The sequence below is a fragment of the Saccopteryx bilineata genome, chromosome 1 (assembly GCF_036850765.1).
Source record: "Saccopteryx bilineata isolate mSacBil1 chromosome 1, mSacBil1_pri_phased_curated, whole genome shotgun sequence".
Classification (NCBI taxonomy): Eukaryota; Metazoa; Chordata; class Mammalia; order Chiroptera; family Emballonuridae; genus Saccopteryx; species Saccopteryx bilineata.
Genome location: NC_089490.1, coordinates 347295666 through 347308505, shown reverse-complemented (window position 1 = coordinate 347308505; position 12840 = coordinate 347295666). Strand labels below are relative to the sequence as shown.

At 44.7% G+C, this 12840-nt stretch overlaps 1 protein-coding gene across 2 annotated transcripts in view; it reads left to right on the top strand.

The window, feature by feature from the left end:
• Positions 1-12840, top strand: part of MRPL48 (mitochondrial ribosomal protein L48) — an 82637-nt gene that overhangs the window by 34733 nt on the left and 35064 nt on the right. For both annotated transcript variants that reach the window (XM_066250198.1, XM_066250205.1), the window contains exon 4: positions 6244-6332. In XM_066250198.1, coding sequence (XP_066106295.1) covers positions 6244-6332 — 89 coding nt within the window. The remainder of the gene's footprint in view (positions 1-6243; positions 6333-12840) is intronic.

The window sequence follows — 12840 nt, the reverse complement described above, 5'->3', positions numbered from 1 at the left end:
CAGCCAAGATGGTGGAGTGCTGAGTCAGATGCCAGTTTGTGTAGAGTTTGTATTTGGGATAAGGAAGGAGATGGGGAACAGAGGTGAATAAGTCTGGTGAGCTAGAAACCTTTGATTCTAGGAAACTCGGATAAGTCAGTGGCTTTGTGAGCACTGAATGTGATTGGGTTTTGGAGCCCAGTGTGTGTTTTTACTTGCCCGCCGGGTGCAAGCTAGAATTAAAGACTATGGCCCATCAGTTTTTGGCTCCGCTGTTTCTTTACCGACTGTCCAAATCCAATGCGAACCTGCATGAGCTGGGCTGCTCTGATAGTGACCCTGGCCCTGGCTGCTGGCTTTACACCTGGAAAAACAGACAAACATACAATTAGCTTCCAGGGCCAAATCATTGCAGTTTGTCTTGGTAAACTATTCCAAGAACCTTAAAAAACACACACATATATATGTGTGTGTATACATATATATATACACATACATATTGTAAAACCTTTTGTGTTATTATAAGACCTTTTGTATAAATAAAAAAGAAAACTTAGATGCCACTCACCATTTTTAAGTACACAGAACTCAATAACCCTCCAGTGATTTCAAAAAGCAGGACCGAAAGTGATCTTTGAGATGATGACATATCTCAGGTAAAAGTTCCACAAATGCTTGCTGTGGCCTCTCATCTACTGGGATTCCTTGGCAAGGAGGCATTTTCAAATTCAGTTGGGGGCAATTCCTATAATTAGAGCAGCTGTTTAATTAAGAAGCTGATTCAAACTGCTGTTAAATGAACCATTTTTCTTCTTAAATGAAAGGTTTTGGTCAACTTACAAGTGGTTAAACTGCTTAATTAGCCAGTTGTTTGAATAATAAAATTAACAAGTTTGAAAGCCTCTGATTTCTGATAAATTCAACTGAATTCCCCCTTACTTGGTGTCATTAAGCTGGATTTCCTGCTGTCACATTAACTTTGCAACCTCCTGAGAGAAAAGGCAACTCTTTTCACTGAAAAGACACAAAACCCCAGGGTTTCAAAAAGAGGCTTTGAAAATCTTTCAGTTAGCACCATTATAGGATGTAATCACATATTGACACCTCCCATATCACACCCCTTCCTGTAAATGTGCCAGAGCCAACTGTCCTTCAATGTCCTTGTTTACTAAACTGGGTACTAAGCCCATCAATCTAGGAGGGAGAGTAAACAAATCACTTTAATCTTTAATTATTTCTCCTTCAAAATTGGAAGAACCATTTTTAGCAGGGCTATGCAGAAGGAAAAGAGGAAAACACTGGGATAGCCCCAGCCAAGAATTAATTACAGGACATTCTCTCCATTCAACAGACTGTGAGTCCCTGATACACCCTACCCAACACCTGGCAAATAGTATGTGCTCAGAAAGTGTGTATAACAAACAGTTGAAAGCAGTTGTTTGTATGAAAAATAATACAACGATTAATAAATAATAGTACAAGAATAAACTATGTGTTTCACATACTCACAACTGTAAACCTACTTTTGCCTCACCCTGTATCGTGCTTTACATATAGTACGGTAAGTACTTTTTTAAAAATTGTGTGTGTGCAATGAATAAGTGGTTGAATTAATGAAAGAGAATAACTTGATTAGGTCTGTGTTTAAAAAGGATTAATTTGTAAGCTCTGAAGGATGGACTAGAGAGAGGGATGGGGATACTTTGAGGTCACCAACAATAACTTAGCCAAGGCTACTCCTTGAATCTCCTATCCTTTCCATCTACACTCCCTCTCCCCACTCCCTTTTCCACACAACAACCAAAGTGATCTTTTAAAAACATATCAAACATATAATTTCCCTGCTTGTGGCTAGGCTGTTCAGTCTGAAATCCAAACCCTTAACAAGCCCACTGTGGTGTGTTCTGACCCACTGCTCTAGTCTCTGGTGGTCTCTGTCCCTCTCACTTTGTATCAGTTACACTGACAGCCTTTCTGTTCCTTGAACGTGCCAGAGCTGTGTCCCACATTGGAGCCTTTATGTATGCTATTTTCTCTGCCTGGAACATTTGTTCTCTATCTATTCACTTAATAAACTCCTATTTACCTCTCAGGTCTCAATTTATTTTATTTTTTGAATAGGTAATACATGTACATGGAACAAGTTGTTTTTTTTTTTTAAATTAAGTGAGAAGCGGGAAGGCTGAGAGATAGATTCCTGCATGTGCCCCAACCAGGATCTACCCAGCAAGCCCCCTACACTGTGATGCTCTGCCCATTTGGGGCTGCTATTCCATTGCTCAGCAACCGAACTACTTTAATACCTGAGACAAGGCCATAGAGCCATCCTTTGTGCTTGGGGCCGACTTGCTCTAACGATTCGAGCCATGGCTGTGGAAGAGGAAGAGAGAGAAAGAGAAAGAGAAGGGGGAAGAGTGGAGAAACAGATGGTTGCTTCTCCTCTGTACTCTGACTGGGAATTGGACCCAGGACTTCCACACATCTGGCCTACACTCTACCGATGAGCCTAACGGCCAGGGTGGAACAAGTTTAAAAGATAAAAAAGAGGCCCTAGCTGTTGGCTCAGTATATAGAGTGTCAGCCTGGCGTATGGATGTTCTAGGTTCGATTCCTGGTCAGGGCACACAAGAGAAGCAGCCTTCTGCTTCTCTCCTCCTTCTCTCCTTTCTCTCCCTCTTCCCCTCCCACAGTCAGTGGTTTGATTGGTTCGAACAAGTTAGCCCTGGGTGGTGAGGATAGCTCAGTTGATTTGAGCATTGCTCCCCCCCCCCCACGGGGAGGGGGTTGTCAAGTGGATTCCAGTCGGGGTGCTTGTGGGAAAAAAAGAACATAAAAATAAACAGTAAGTGTCCCTGTCCTCCTGCCTTCTAGCCACTTCCTCTCCCTGGGGATAACCACTATTAACCTCTGAATTCTGGTCTCAGTTCACATTCATTTTTTTTCAGAGAGGCCTTCCCTGATACTCCAGTCTAAAATAGACCCACTGATTGTATTGCCATATCCCTCTTTGCTTTTTCTTTTTAGTAAATATTTATCTCAACTTATAATTTTATATTTATTTTGTGACTATTCTGTTAATGATGCCTTCCTCCCAGTAGATGCTTAACTCCATAAGCAGAGTAGACAAGTTCGCCTTGTCTACTTACATATCCCCAGCTCTTAGCACAGTGCTTGGCACATCGTAAGGATTTGATAATGAAGCCCTTCCTAAGCTTTGCCTGTTTCTGGAAACTCATCTCTTGCTACCCTGCTCCTCATGTTCTGCCTTAAAATTTTCTCTGTCTCTTTCTCTCCCCATACCATGTTCTTTCCTCACTCTTAGTCATCTTTCAGGTTTTACTTAAAGCCACCTGCTCTAAGAGTCTTTTCCCAATACCTCAAGTTTGTCATCAGTGCCCCACCCATGTATAGCCCTTATCACCCTGCATTGGTATTACTGTTTCCTCACTAGATCATAGGTTCTTTATTGCAGGAACTTTGCCCTTGTCCATTGTTACAGCCCCAGCTCTTAGGGCATTGCGTGGTACCAATAGTCCTGCCATAGATATTAGGTTGGTCATACACTGCACAGCTCTAGTGTGTGCCAATTCATGTGACTGTGAGGATATAATTGTCACTGGCTACCGTGATAGGAAATAGGTAATAAGTATTAAGTGAGTGAACATGCTTTTTTTTTTTTTTTTAGATTTTATTTATTCATTTTTTAAAGAGAAGAGAGAGAGAGAGAGAGAGAAAGGGGAGGAGCAGAAAACATCAACTCCCATATGTGCCTTGACCAGGCAAGCCCGAGGTTTCAAACTGGCGACCTCAGCGTTCCAGGTCGATACTTTTACCCACTGTGCCACCACAGGTCAGGCAAGTGAACATGCTTTGAAGAGTTCAGTGCTTTTTCAAGGTCTTATTTTGAGGTCATGATAAATCTTGTAGGATAAGATTAATTTGCAAGGCTCTGGTCTGAGGTTCATTGTGTATCCATCAAGAGGATTTGGATATCATCTCCTTGGGTAGGGTTTCAAGTCACAGAGTTGGCACCAAAAGGCTCAAAGGGTCAAAGGTCTTAGATTCAGCAAGACAGAATTGGGACAGTGACCAAGGACACACCTCAGTTATGTCAGTGCTCTTTGGGAACCTTTCTTTCTTGCATGGTAAATTCTTCCTCCTCTTTCAGGAATACAGCCTTTACCTCTTCTGATCCTATTCCCCTGCACCCTTCCCCACTCACACCCCCAAGGCAGAGTTAGTTGTTTCTTCCTCTAGGCACTCACTACCTTGCTCTCATATCCCTCAAACTATTCTGTGCACCTTAAGATAATTACCTGCTTTCCCATCATCCTTGCCCAGTACACACAGAGTGTCTCTGGGAAAAGTACCATATTTTAGTCATCTTTGTCCCAGTGTCTATGAACTTGGTATGTAATAGTAAATGTGGACTAATGAATATCCCAGGGTTGTCTGGACAAAATAGTTTGATTGTAGATACTGGCTTGTCCCTGAAGCTGATTTTTAATTGGCCTGGCACAGAGCAGATTTGCTTGGGAACCCATTTTTAAAAAGAGAAGTTTAAGAAGCATTCCTCTAGATGTCATTACACTTGACATCATGTTGTGTTTAGCCCCCCACAGAGTGATGACGCTGGGAAGATGATGGCAGGGCCACAGGAGCTGGAAGAAAAGTGAGCAGTTCTAGGACTAGTACTTCTCCAGCGAGGACAGTGAGCAAGAGAGACAAGACAGACAGCAGAGCTGTATAGGGCTGCTTCCAGTGAAAGGGTAGAGATAAGAGACTGAGATTAGAGCCAATGAATCTAATCTAGCTAGATTTTATATTCCAGAAATTTAGATATATAAAACGCCTGAGCATAAGCTGTCCAGTCAGATAGACCTGGGTTTAGATTGTGGTTCTGTCTTTTATTTGCTAGATTATTTTGACTAATTCACTGTAATTTTTTGAGCTGTAGTTTCTTTATTTGTAAATTATGATAGCCTGACTAGTGGTGGCGCAGTGCATAGAGTGTAGAACTGGGACACAGAGGACCCAGGTTCTAAATCCCGAGGTTGCTGGCTTGAGTGCGGGCTCATCTGGCTTGAGTGTGGGCTCACAAGCTTGAACACGAGGTCGCTGGCTTGAGCGTGGGATCATAGACAGGATCCCATGGTCTCTGGCTCGAGCCCCAAGGCCAATGGCTTGAAGCCCAAGGTTGCTGGCTTGAGCAAGGGGTCACTGGCTCGGCTGGAGCCCCCGAATCAAGGCATGTATGATAAAGCAATCAATGAACAACTAAAGTGACGCAACTACAAGTTGATGCTTCTCATCTCTCTTTCTTCCTGTCTGTCTCCCTTTCTCTCACTAAAATAAAATAAATGAATAAAGCTAAAAATAATGAGGATTAAAGGAGACTTGTTAGATCAGCAAGTCCTTCCTTGAAGGGGGCTGTGGATGGCACATCTCTGGGCTAACATGATGAAGACGTATGTGGAGGTCCTGTTTTATACTCAGTATACACACACACTGTCTGTAGCTTAGGCTTTTGTTTTCATTGTTAGTTACTTAACAATGTATGTTAGAGATTGTTCCATATCAGCACAGATAAATAAAATTAGATAGTTTTTAAAACTTTGTAGAAATCTATGATTGTCCTCTTACCTGGCTATATTTGCCACCTTCACTTTCTGTATACGATCTGCAGTAGAAAACTTCAAAATAATTCTTTCCTGTTGAGGGACAAGAGAAAATGAGAACCTTGTGAAAATATATTTTGTCCCTATACAACTAGTGGCTCTAGCAGAAGAGAATTTCTGTAATGGAGGTTGGATATAGTCCAAGGGCCAAAAGGAGAGAGATGGTTAAACTGAGAGTCAGCCCAGGATAAAAAAAAACAAACAAAAACCCAGCTCTGGTTCTTTTTTTTTAAGTTTCTTTACAGCATTTCTTTTTTTTTTTAAATTTATTTTTATTTTATTTATTCATTTTTAGAGAGGAGAGAGAGACAGACAGAGAGAAAGGGGAGGAGCTGGAAGCATCAACTCCCATATGTGCCTTGACCAGGCAAGCCCAGGGTTTCGAACCGGCGACCTCAGCATTTCCAGGTCGACGCTTTATCCACTGCGCCACCACAGGTCAGGCCTCCGCTCTGGTTCTTTAAACCAAAACAAGGCCCAGTATCTCCAAACAGCCCCAATCTTGCAATGGAGTATTTGTCTCCTCACATGTGATCTGTCCCTGGAGGTGCTTTGAAACAAGTTTGTCTTATTTTCTTTCTTTTAGGTGGCATTCTGCTAAGTACTAGTCGGCACTACAAGACAAAGCCCACGCATGGCATTGGAAGATACAAGCACCTAATTAAAATGGAAGAGGTAAAGGGAGCAAGGGTTCTTTAGAAAAGAGATTGTGCAGCTTTTGTAAACACTCAAAGGTAGATTTGCATGGGTTGGCTATTATCGGAGCTAGGAAGAGTAGAGAGTCATTCCTCAATCCTCTCCAGCTACTTAGTTTGGATTTTATCCAGAGTGGAGATGTTTCTGCCAGTTCCCAATCTTGTCTCCAAGCCAGATTATCACTGTGAAAAGCAAATGATTTCATTCTATTATTTGTGATACTTAAAAAAAAAATCTTCCTAGTACTTAATTCAATATGGACCTCACAATGGAAATGATACATTCAGTTTAGCTGAGTGAATGGTGGCCAGTAGAGATGGACTGAGATTTTCAGCCAACTAGCTGAGTTTTATACTATTTGAAGATTTAAAATATAGGCCCTGGCCGGTTGGCTCAGTGGTAGAGCATCGGCCTGGCTTGCAGGAGTCCTGGGTTCGATTCCTGGCCAGGGCACACAGGAGGAGCGCCCATCTGCTTCTCTGCCCCTCCCCCTCTTCTTCCTCTCTGTCTCTCTCTTCCCCTCCTGCAGCCAAGGCTCCATTGGAGCAAAGTTGGCCCAGGCACTGAGGATGGCTCTATGGCTTCTGCTTCAGGCGCTAAAATGGCTCTGGATGTAACAGAGCAACGCCCCAGATGGGCAGAGCATCGCCCCTTGGTGGGCATGCTGGGTGGATCCCGGTCGGGCACATGCGGGAGTCTGTCTGACTGCCTCCCCGTTTCCAACTTCAGAAAAATACAAAGGAGAAAAAAATATGTATGTGTTCCTTCAATGCATTATCACAGATAATTGTGAGTTAATTCTAAACATTATATTTAGCCTATTTCTTGGCTGCAGCTGCAGAATTGCTTCTGGGTAGTTATATTTCTGTGCATGTGCAGAGGATTTTCTTTTTTTTTTTTTTTTTTTTTGCATTTTTCTGAAGCTGGAAACAGGGAGAGACAGTCAGACAGACTCCCACATGCGCCCGACCGGGATCCACCCGGCACGCCCACCAGGGGGCGACGCTCTGCCCACCAGGGGGCGATGCTCTGCCCATCTTGGGCGTCGCCATGTTGCGACCCTCCTGGGCGTTGCCTTGTTGCGACCAGAGCCACTCTAGCGCCTGGGGCAGAGGCCACAGAGCCATCCCCAGCGCCCGGGCCATCTTTGCTCCAATGGAGCCTTGGCTGTGGGAGGGGAAGAGAGAGACAGAGAGGAAGGCGCGGCAGAGGGGTGGAAAAGCAAATGGGCGCTTCTCCTATGTGCCCTGGCCGGGAATCGAACCCGGGTCCTCCGCACGCTAGGCCGACGCTCTACCGCTGAGCCAACTGGCCAGGGCGTTGGTGGGGAGAATACAACACTGGCCTCAAAGTCAGAAGCTCTGGCTTTGAGTCATGATTCTATTACTTCTTGTAAACAGTACAGTTAAGAAGTTTTTTTAAAAGAGTGTAGGCATTTTTTTAAGTTGATTTTAGTGAGTGAGAGAGAGAGAGAGAGAGAGAGAGAGGGAGAGAAACGGGAACATTGATCTGTTCTGGTATGTGCCCTGACCAGGAATTGAACTAGCAATCTCTGCACTTTGGGACGACGCTTCAACCAACTATAGCTTCAACGAGCTATCTGGCCAGGGCAAGAAGATTTTGCTGTTCTACTTGTGGAGTCTTCAACATTGCTTTGGGTTCTTGGGCTTATTTTTTTTTTTTTTTTTTAATTTTTTTTTTTTTTTTCCATTTTTCTGAAGCTGGAAACGGGGAGAGACAGTCAGACAGACTCCCGCATGCGCCCGACCGGGATCCACCTGGCACGCCCACCAGGGGCGACGCTCTGCCCACCAGGGGGCGATGCTCTGCCCATCCTGGGCGTCGCCATGTTGCGACCAGAGCCACTCTAGCGCCTGGGGCAGAGGCCACAGAGCCATCCCCAGCGCCCGGGCCATCTTTGCTCCAATGGAGCCTTGGCTGCGGGAGGGGAAGAGAGAGACAGAGAGGAAAGCGCGGCGGAGGGGTGGAGAAGCAAATGGGCGCTTCTCCTGTGTGCCCTGGCCGGGAATCGAACCTGGGTCTCTTGGGCTTATTTTAATGCTCCATGTAACCATGCCCACCTCCCATTGCCTCTCTCTCCTTGGCAGTAGCTCAGTATCTCTGTTCTTGGGCCTCAGAAGCCACTACCCTTGCCATGCTCTCCTGAGCATCATCCTTATATCAAAGCATTTCACTAGAGGAATATTGCTATGTCTGAAGCCTGGGTTAGGCAGCCTCCCAGAAGAAACAGCCCAACTAAAATAGTTTGTTTGCAGTAGAAAGAGTACAAAATTGGGAATCAGGAAACTTGGGTTCTGCACTTGGTGCTACAACTTACTAGCTTTGTAACTTTGGATAAGTTAACCTAACTCTTCTGGGCATGGTGGGCCCTGAAATTTTATGTAAAATATTTTCTTTATGTGAATTTTTCTGAGAAGAGAGTCCATAGCTTTTTTCAGGTTTTTCAAAAAGGTTGAGAAACTCTGGCTCATAGTCCTTTGGCTTTGATATGAAACTACATGATGCTATGAAATATTAATTGAATATCTACTATGTGCTAGGCACCGTTGGGGGTGAACTTGCCTATTAAGACTGGGTTGTGGCCTGACCAGGCAGTGGCACAGTGGATAGAGCGTCGGACTGGGATGTGGAGGACCCAGGTTCGAGACCCCGAGGTCACCAGCTTGAGCACGGGCTCATCTGGCTTGATCAAAAAGTTCACCAGCCCTGGCCGGTTGGCTCAGCGGTAGAGCGTCGGCCTAGCGTGTGGAGGACCCGGGTTCGATTCCCGGCCAGGGCACACAGGAGAAGCGCCCATTTGCTTCTCCACCCCTCCGCCGCGCCTTCCTCTCTGTCTCTCTCTTCCCCTCCTGCAGCCAAGGCTCCATTGGAGCAAAGATGGCCCGGGCGCTGGGGATGGCTCCTTGGCCTCTGCCCCAGGCGCTAGAGTGGCTCTGGTCGCAACATGGCGACGCCCAGGATGGGCAGAGCATCGCCCCCTGGTGGGCAGAGTGTCGCCCCATGGTGGGCATGCCAGGTGGATCCCAGTCGGGCGCATGCGGGAGTCTGTTTGACTGTCTCTCCCTGTTTCCAGCTTCAGAAATAGGAAAAAAAAAAAAAAGTTCACCAGCTTGGACCCAAGGTCGCTGGCTTGAGTAAGGGGTTACTCGATCTGCTGAAGGCCCACGGTCAAGGCACATATGAGAAAGCAATCAATGAACAACTAAGGTGTTGCAATGAAAAACTGTTGATTGATGCTTCTCATCTCTCTTTGTTCCTGTCTGTTCCTATCTATCCCTCTCTCTGACTCTCTCTCTGTTCCTGTAAAAAAAAAAAAAAAAAAAGACTGGGTTGCAGCCTGACCTGTGGTGGCACAGTGGATAAAGCATCGACATACAACCCTGAGGTTGCTGGTTCAAAACCCTGGGCTTGCCTAGTTAAGGCACATATGGGAGGGAGTTGATGCTTCCTGCTCCTCCCTTCTTTCTCTCTCTTTCTTTTCTCTCTCTCTCTCTCTCTCTTTCTGCCTCCCTCCCTCCCTCTCTTCCTCCCTCCTCTCTAAAATGAATAAGTAAATAAAGTCTTAAAAAAATTTTTTTTAAGTCTCTTAAATAAAAGACTGGGTTGCAATAAAACTTTATAGGATGAATGTACAATACCTGGTTCATGCTCAGAGGGAGCTGGTAAACCGTTAGAGATAAGACACTCTTATGCTCCCAAGCAGAAAGTGACAGGTGCTAAAAGGAAGCTATAAAGCTCCATTAAAATTCAGACAAGTGATTTACACCCTTTCTGAGTGTGACACCTTAGAGTAGTTGTTTGGGTTGTTTTATTTTAGGACATCCCTCTTCTAAAAGTTCCACATAAATGAGTGGAAATGAAATTGGTTTTGTTGGAGTGTATTTGTTTGTTTGTTTTTTTAATGTTTCGAGACCCTCCATCCTAAGAGAATTTTGTGCACATGCCGTGCTCCGACACACTCCTTAGCTTGATATAGAAGGAAGTTTATGCCATGCGTCCCCATCTTTCTCTCTAGCCCCTTCCCCATCTCATGGATACCACGCTTTAACTGCATTGGGCCTCTTGCTTTTCATCCAAATTACCATACTGTTTCAAGGTGTCTCACATGCTGTTCTCTCTGCTTAGAAGACCTTCTCCCCTTTTCACTTGGTTAATACATCCTCAACCTTTAAATCTCAGTGAGAAGCAGGGTAAGGATGGAAAAAATAGATGTTTTTTTCTGAGAAACTTCCTTGGTTCCCTGCACTGGGTTACTTGTCCTACGATGAGCGTCCAGAGTTCCTGTGCTTCCTCCGTCCTAAGGCCTGCTGCTCTTTAACCATCTGTTTTAATGACCATCTCCCCTTCTAGATGGTGAGCTCTCTAAGGGTAGAGGCCACATCTCATTTTTTGCTAGATCCTCATTGTCCAGCACAGGGCCTGGTGTCCAATAGAGGACAGTAAATATTGATTGCTGAACTGAACTGTGGTTAGCGAAGCTGCTCTGAGGTTTTATAAATCAGAGCTGGCAAACACAAACCACTATCTGCAAACAGCTGGGTCCACATGACCTTGGTTGCTTGAAGGGAGTATTGCTCCCTCTGTTTGTGGTATGGGCTTTTCTCTGATGTCATTCATTGTCTGGGGTGGCTAGCACAGGAGTGCTGTATAGTGGTGGAAGCTGCTGCAGGCTCCTCACTTCTGGGTGGGACAACACAATGAACCAGCTTGCAGAGGTTCTGTCCCAAGTTCCTGTCTACTTTACCCTCCTGGGGAACTGGGCTGGAAAAGCTAGAAGGCATCTTGTGACCCCCTTTCTCTCCTTAAGCCTAGAACCTGGAAAAAACAGTAAGTAGCCAGATGCCCATTTTTTCCTGTCTGGGTCTCAGGCTGGACCTTCTACGCTTTTGAGCCCTGCATCCCTGAGGTGAGAGTTAATTCTCATGCACAAAGTGCCCATCCCTTGTCCCATTTCTGCTTGTATAATCTCTTCACTCCTCTTTTCATAGGTCTCACACACAGTCTTAAGACTTCTGAACCTTGGGAAGGGGAAGGCACACCAACCTCATCAGCCTTTCTTGGTTTTACCTCTTTCTTTCTTGAATGGCCTGGTTGGTTCTCATCCCTCCCTCCTGTACCCTTGTCCTTGTTGCTTCTCCGAGGAGTGAGTGATAGGGGAGATGAAAGCAAAGCTTCCTCTTGGGTGGCACCATTGGGGATGACAGCAAACAATGGGATTCCAGGTCTCTCATAGAATGAACAAAACCTCCTTCTCAGTGATTTCTCTTTTTGTACCCTGTGCTCAGGCACTTCTCATATCCTCGTGCTGTCTCATGCCTCGGTGCCTTTGCATATGCTCCTGCTCCTTTGTGGGTTGATACCTTTCTTTGTTCTCTCATCTGTAAGTCTCAGTTTGACTCGTGGCAGTGAGGGATCACATTTTGGAGCATACCTCCAGACCTAGTACTGTGTCTCAATGTGTAGATCTCATTCTTTCAAAGGCCTTGCATTATTCTGTTGAATTTAAAAGGCTTCAGAGTAGCCTTGGCTGGATAGCTTGGTTGGTTATAGCTTCATCTGGAAGCTCAGAGGTTGCCAATTCAATCCCCAGTCAGGGCACATATAGGAACAGATTGATGTTCCTGTCTCTTTCTCTCCTACTCTCTCTTTCCTTCCCTCTCTCACTGAAACCAACAAATAAAAAAATTGTTTAAGGCTTCAGAGTATTTGGGGTGATTTTTATTTGACAGAAATAAAAGTAATATAGTCCTTCATATTTGTATAGTGCTGGGTCACTTTTCCCAAGACTATTTACGTACTTGCCCTCATCTGTTGTCCTGCCTTCAATCTTGGGGTAATAGCAGCCCAAGAATCAGAGAATTGCCAAGAGGAAGATGTGGGAAGATGAAAAAGAGGCAACATAAGTTGCTGTCAATTTGTAGTTGCTATATATTCTATCTCCTAGGCCCTGGAGCAAGAGAGGAGGTGTATCTTTTGTAACATAGTTAATTTACTTCTTTTTTATAGCATGACCCCTAGGACTCAAGATGCCATTTCTCTTGGAAACTTAATGCTGTTTTACGGTTGACATGGAGAGGATATCTGCCATTTCTGACACTTACTTGTTTTGTTGTAGCACCCTTAGATTAGCTCTCTGAAGAGACTGTGGCATCATTCCTGGAAAAATCAGCAGGTCAGAATCACTTTGGTGATAGTCTTAGCTTCCTGGGAACAGAAAGATTGATTTTTCCAGTCCAGTGACTATAGGACCAGACATAGATTATAGGACTGGCTTAGGAAAAGTTGTTTTAAACTAGCATTCATGTTTTTTCTCAAGTATACCTCTTATAATTTATTGAAAAGAAAAACTACTGTTGAGCACCTGCTACTGTGCTGAACACAGATGGTTCCCAGGTGAACGGAACACAGTCTTTCTACAGAAAAGTGTACAGTGAGCTAGGAAAGATAGTGCTCAAAAGTATATAAC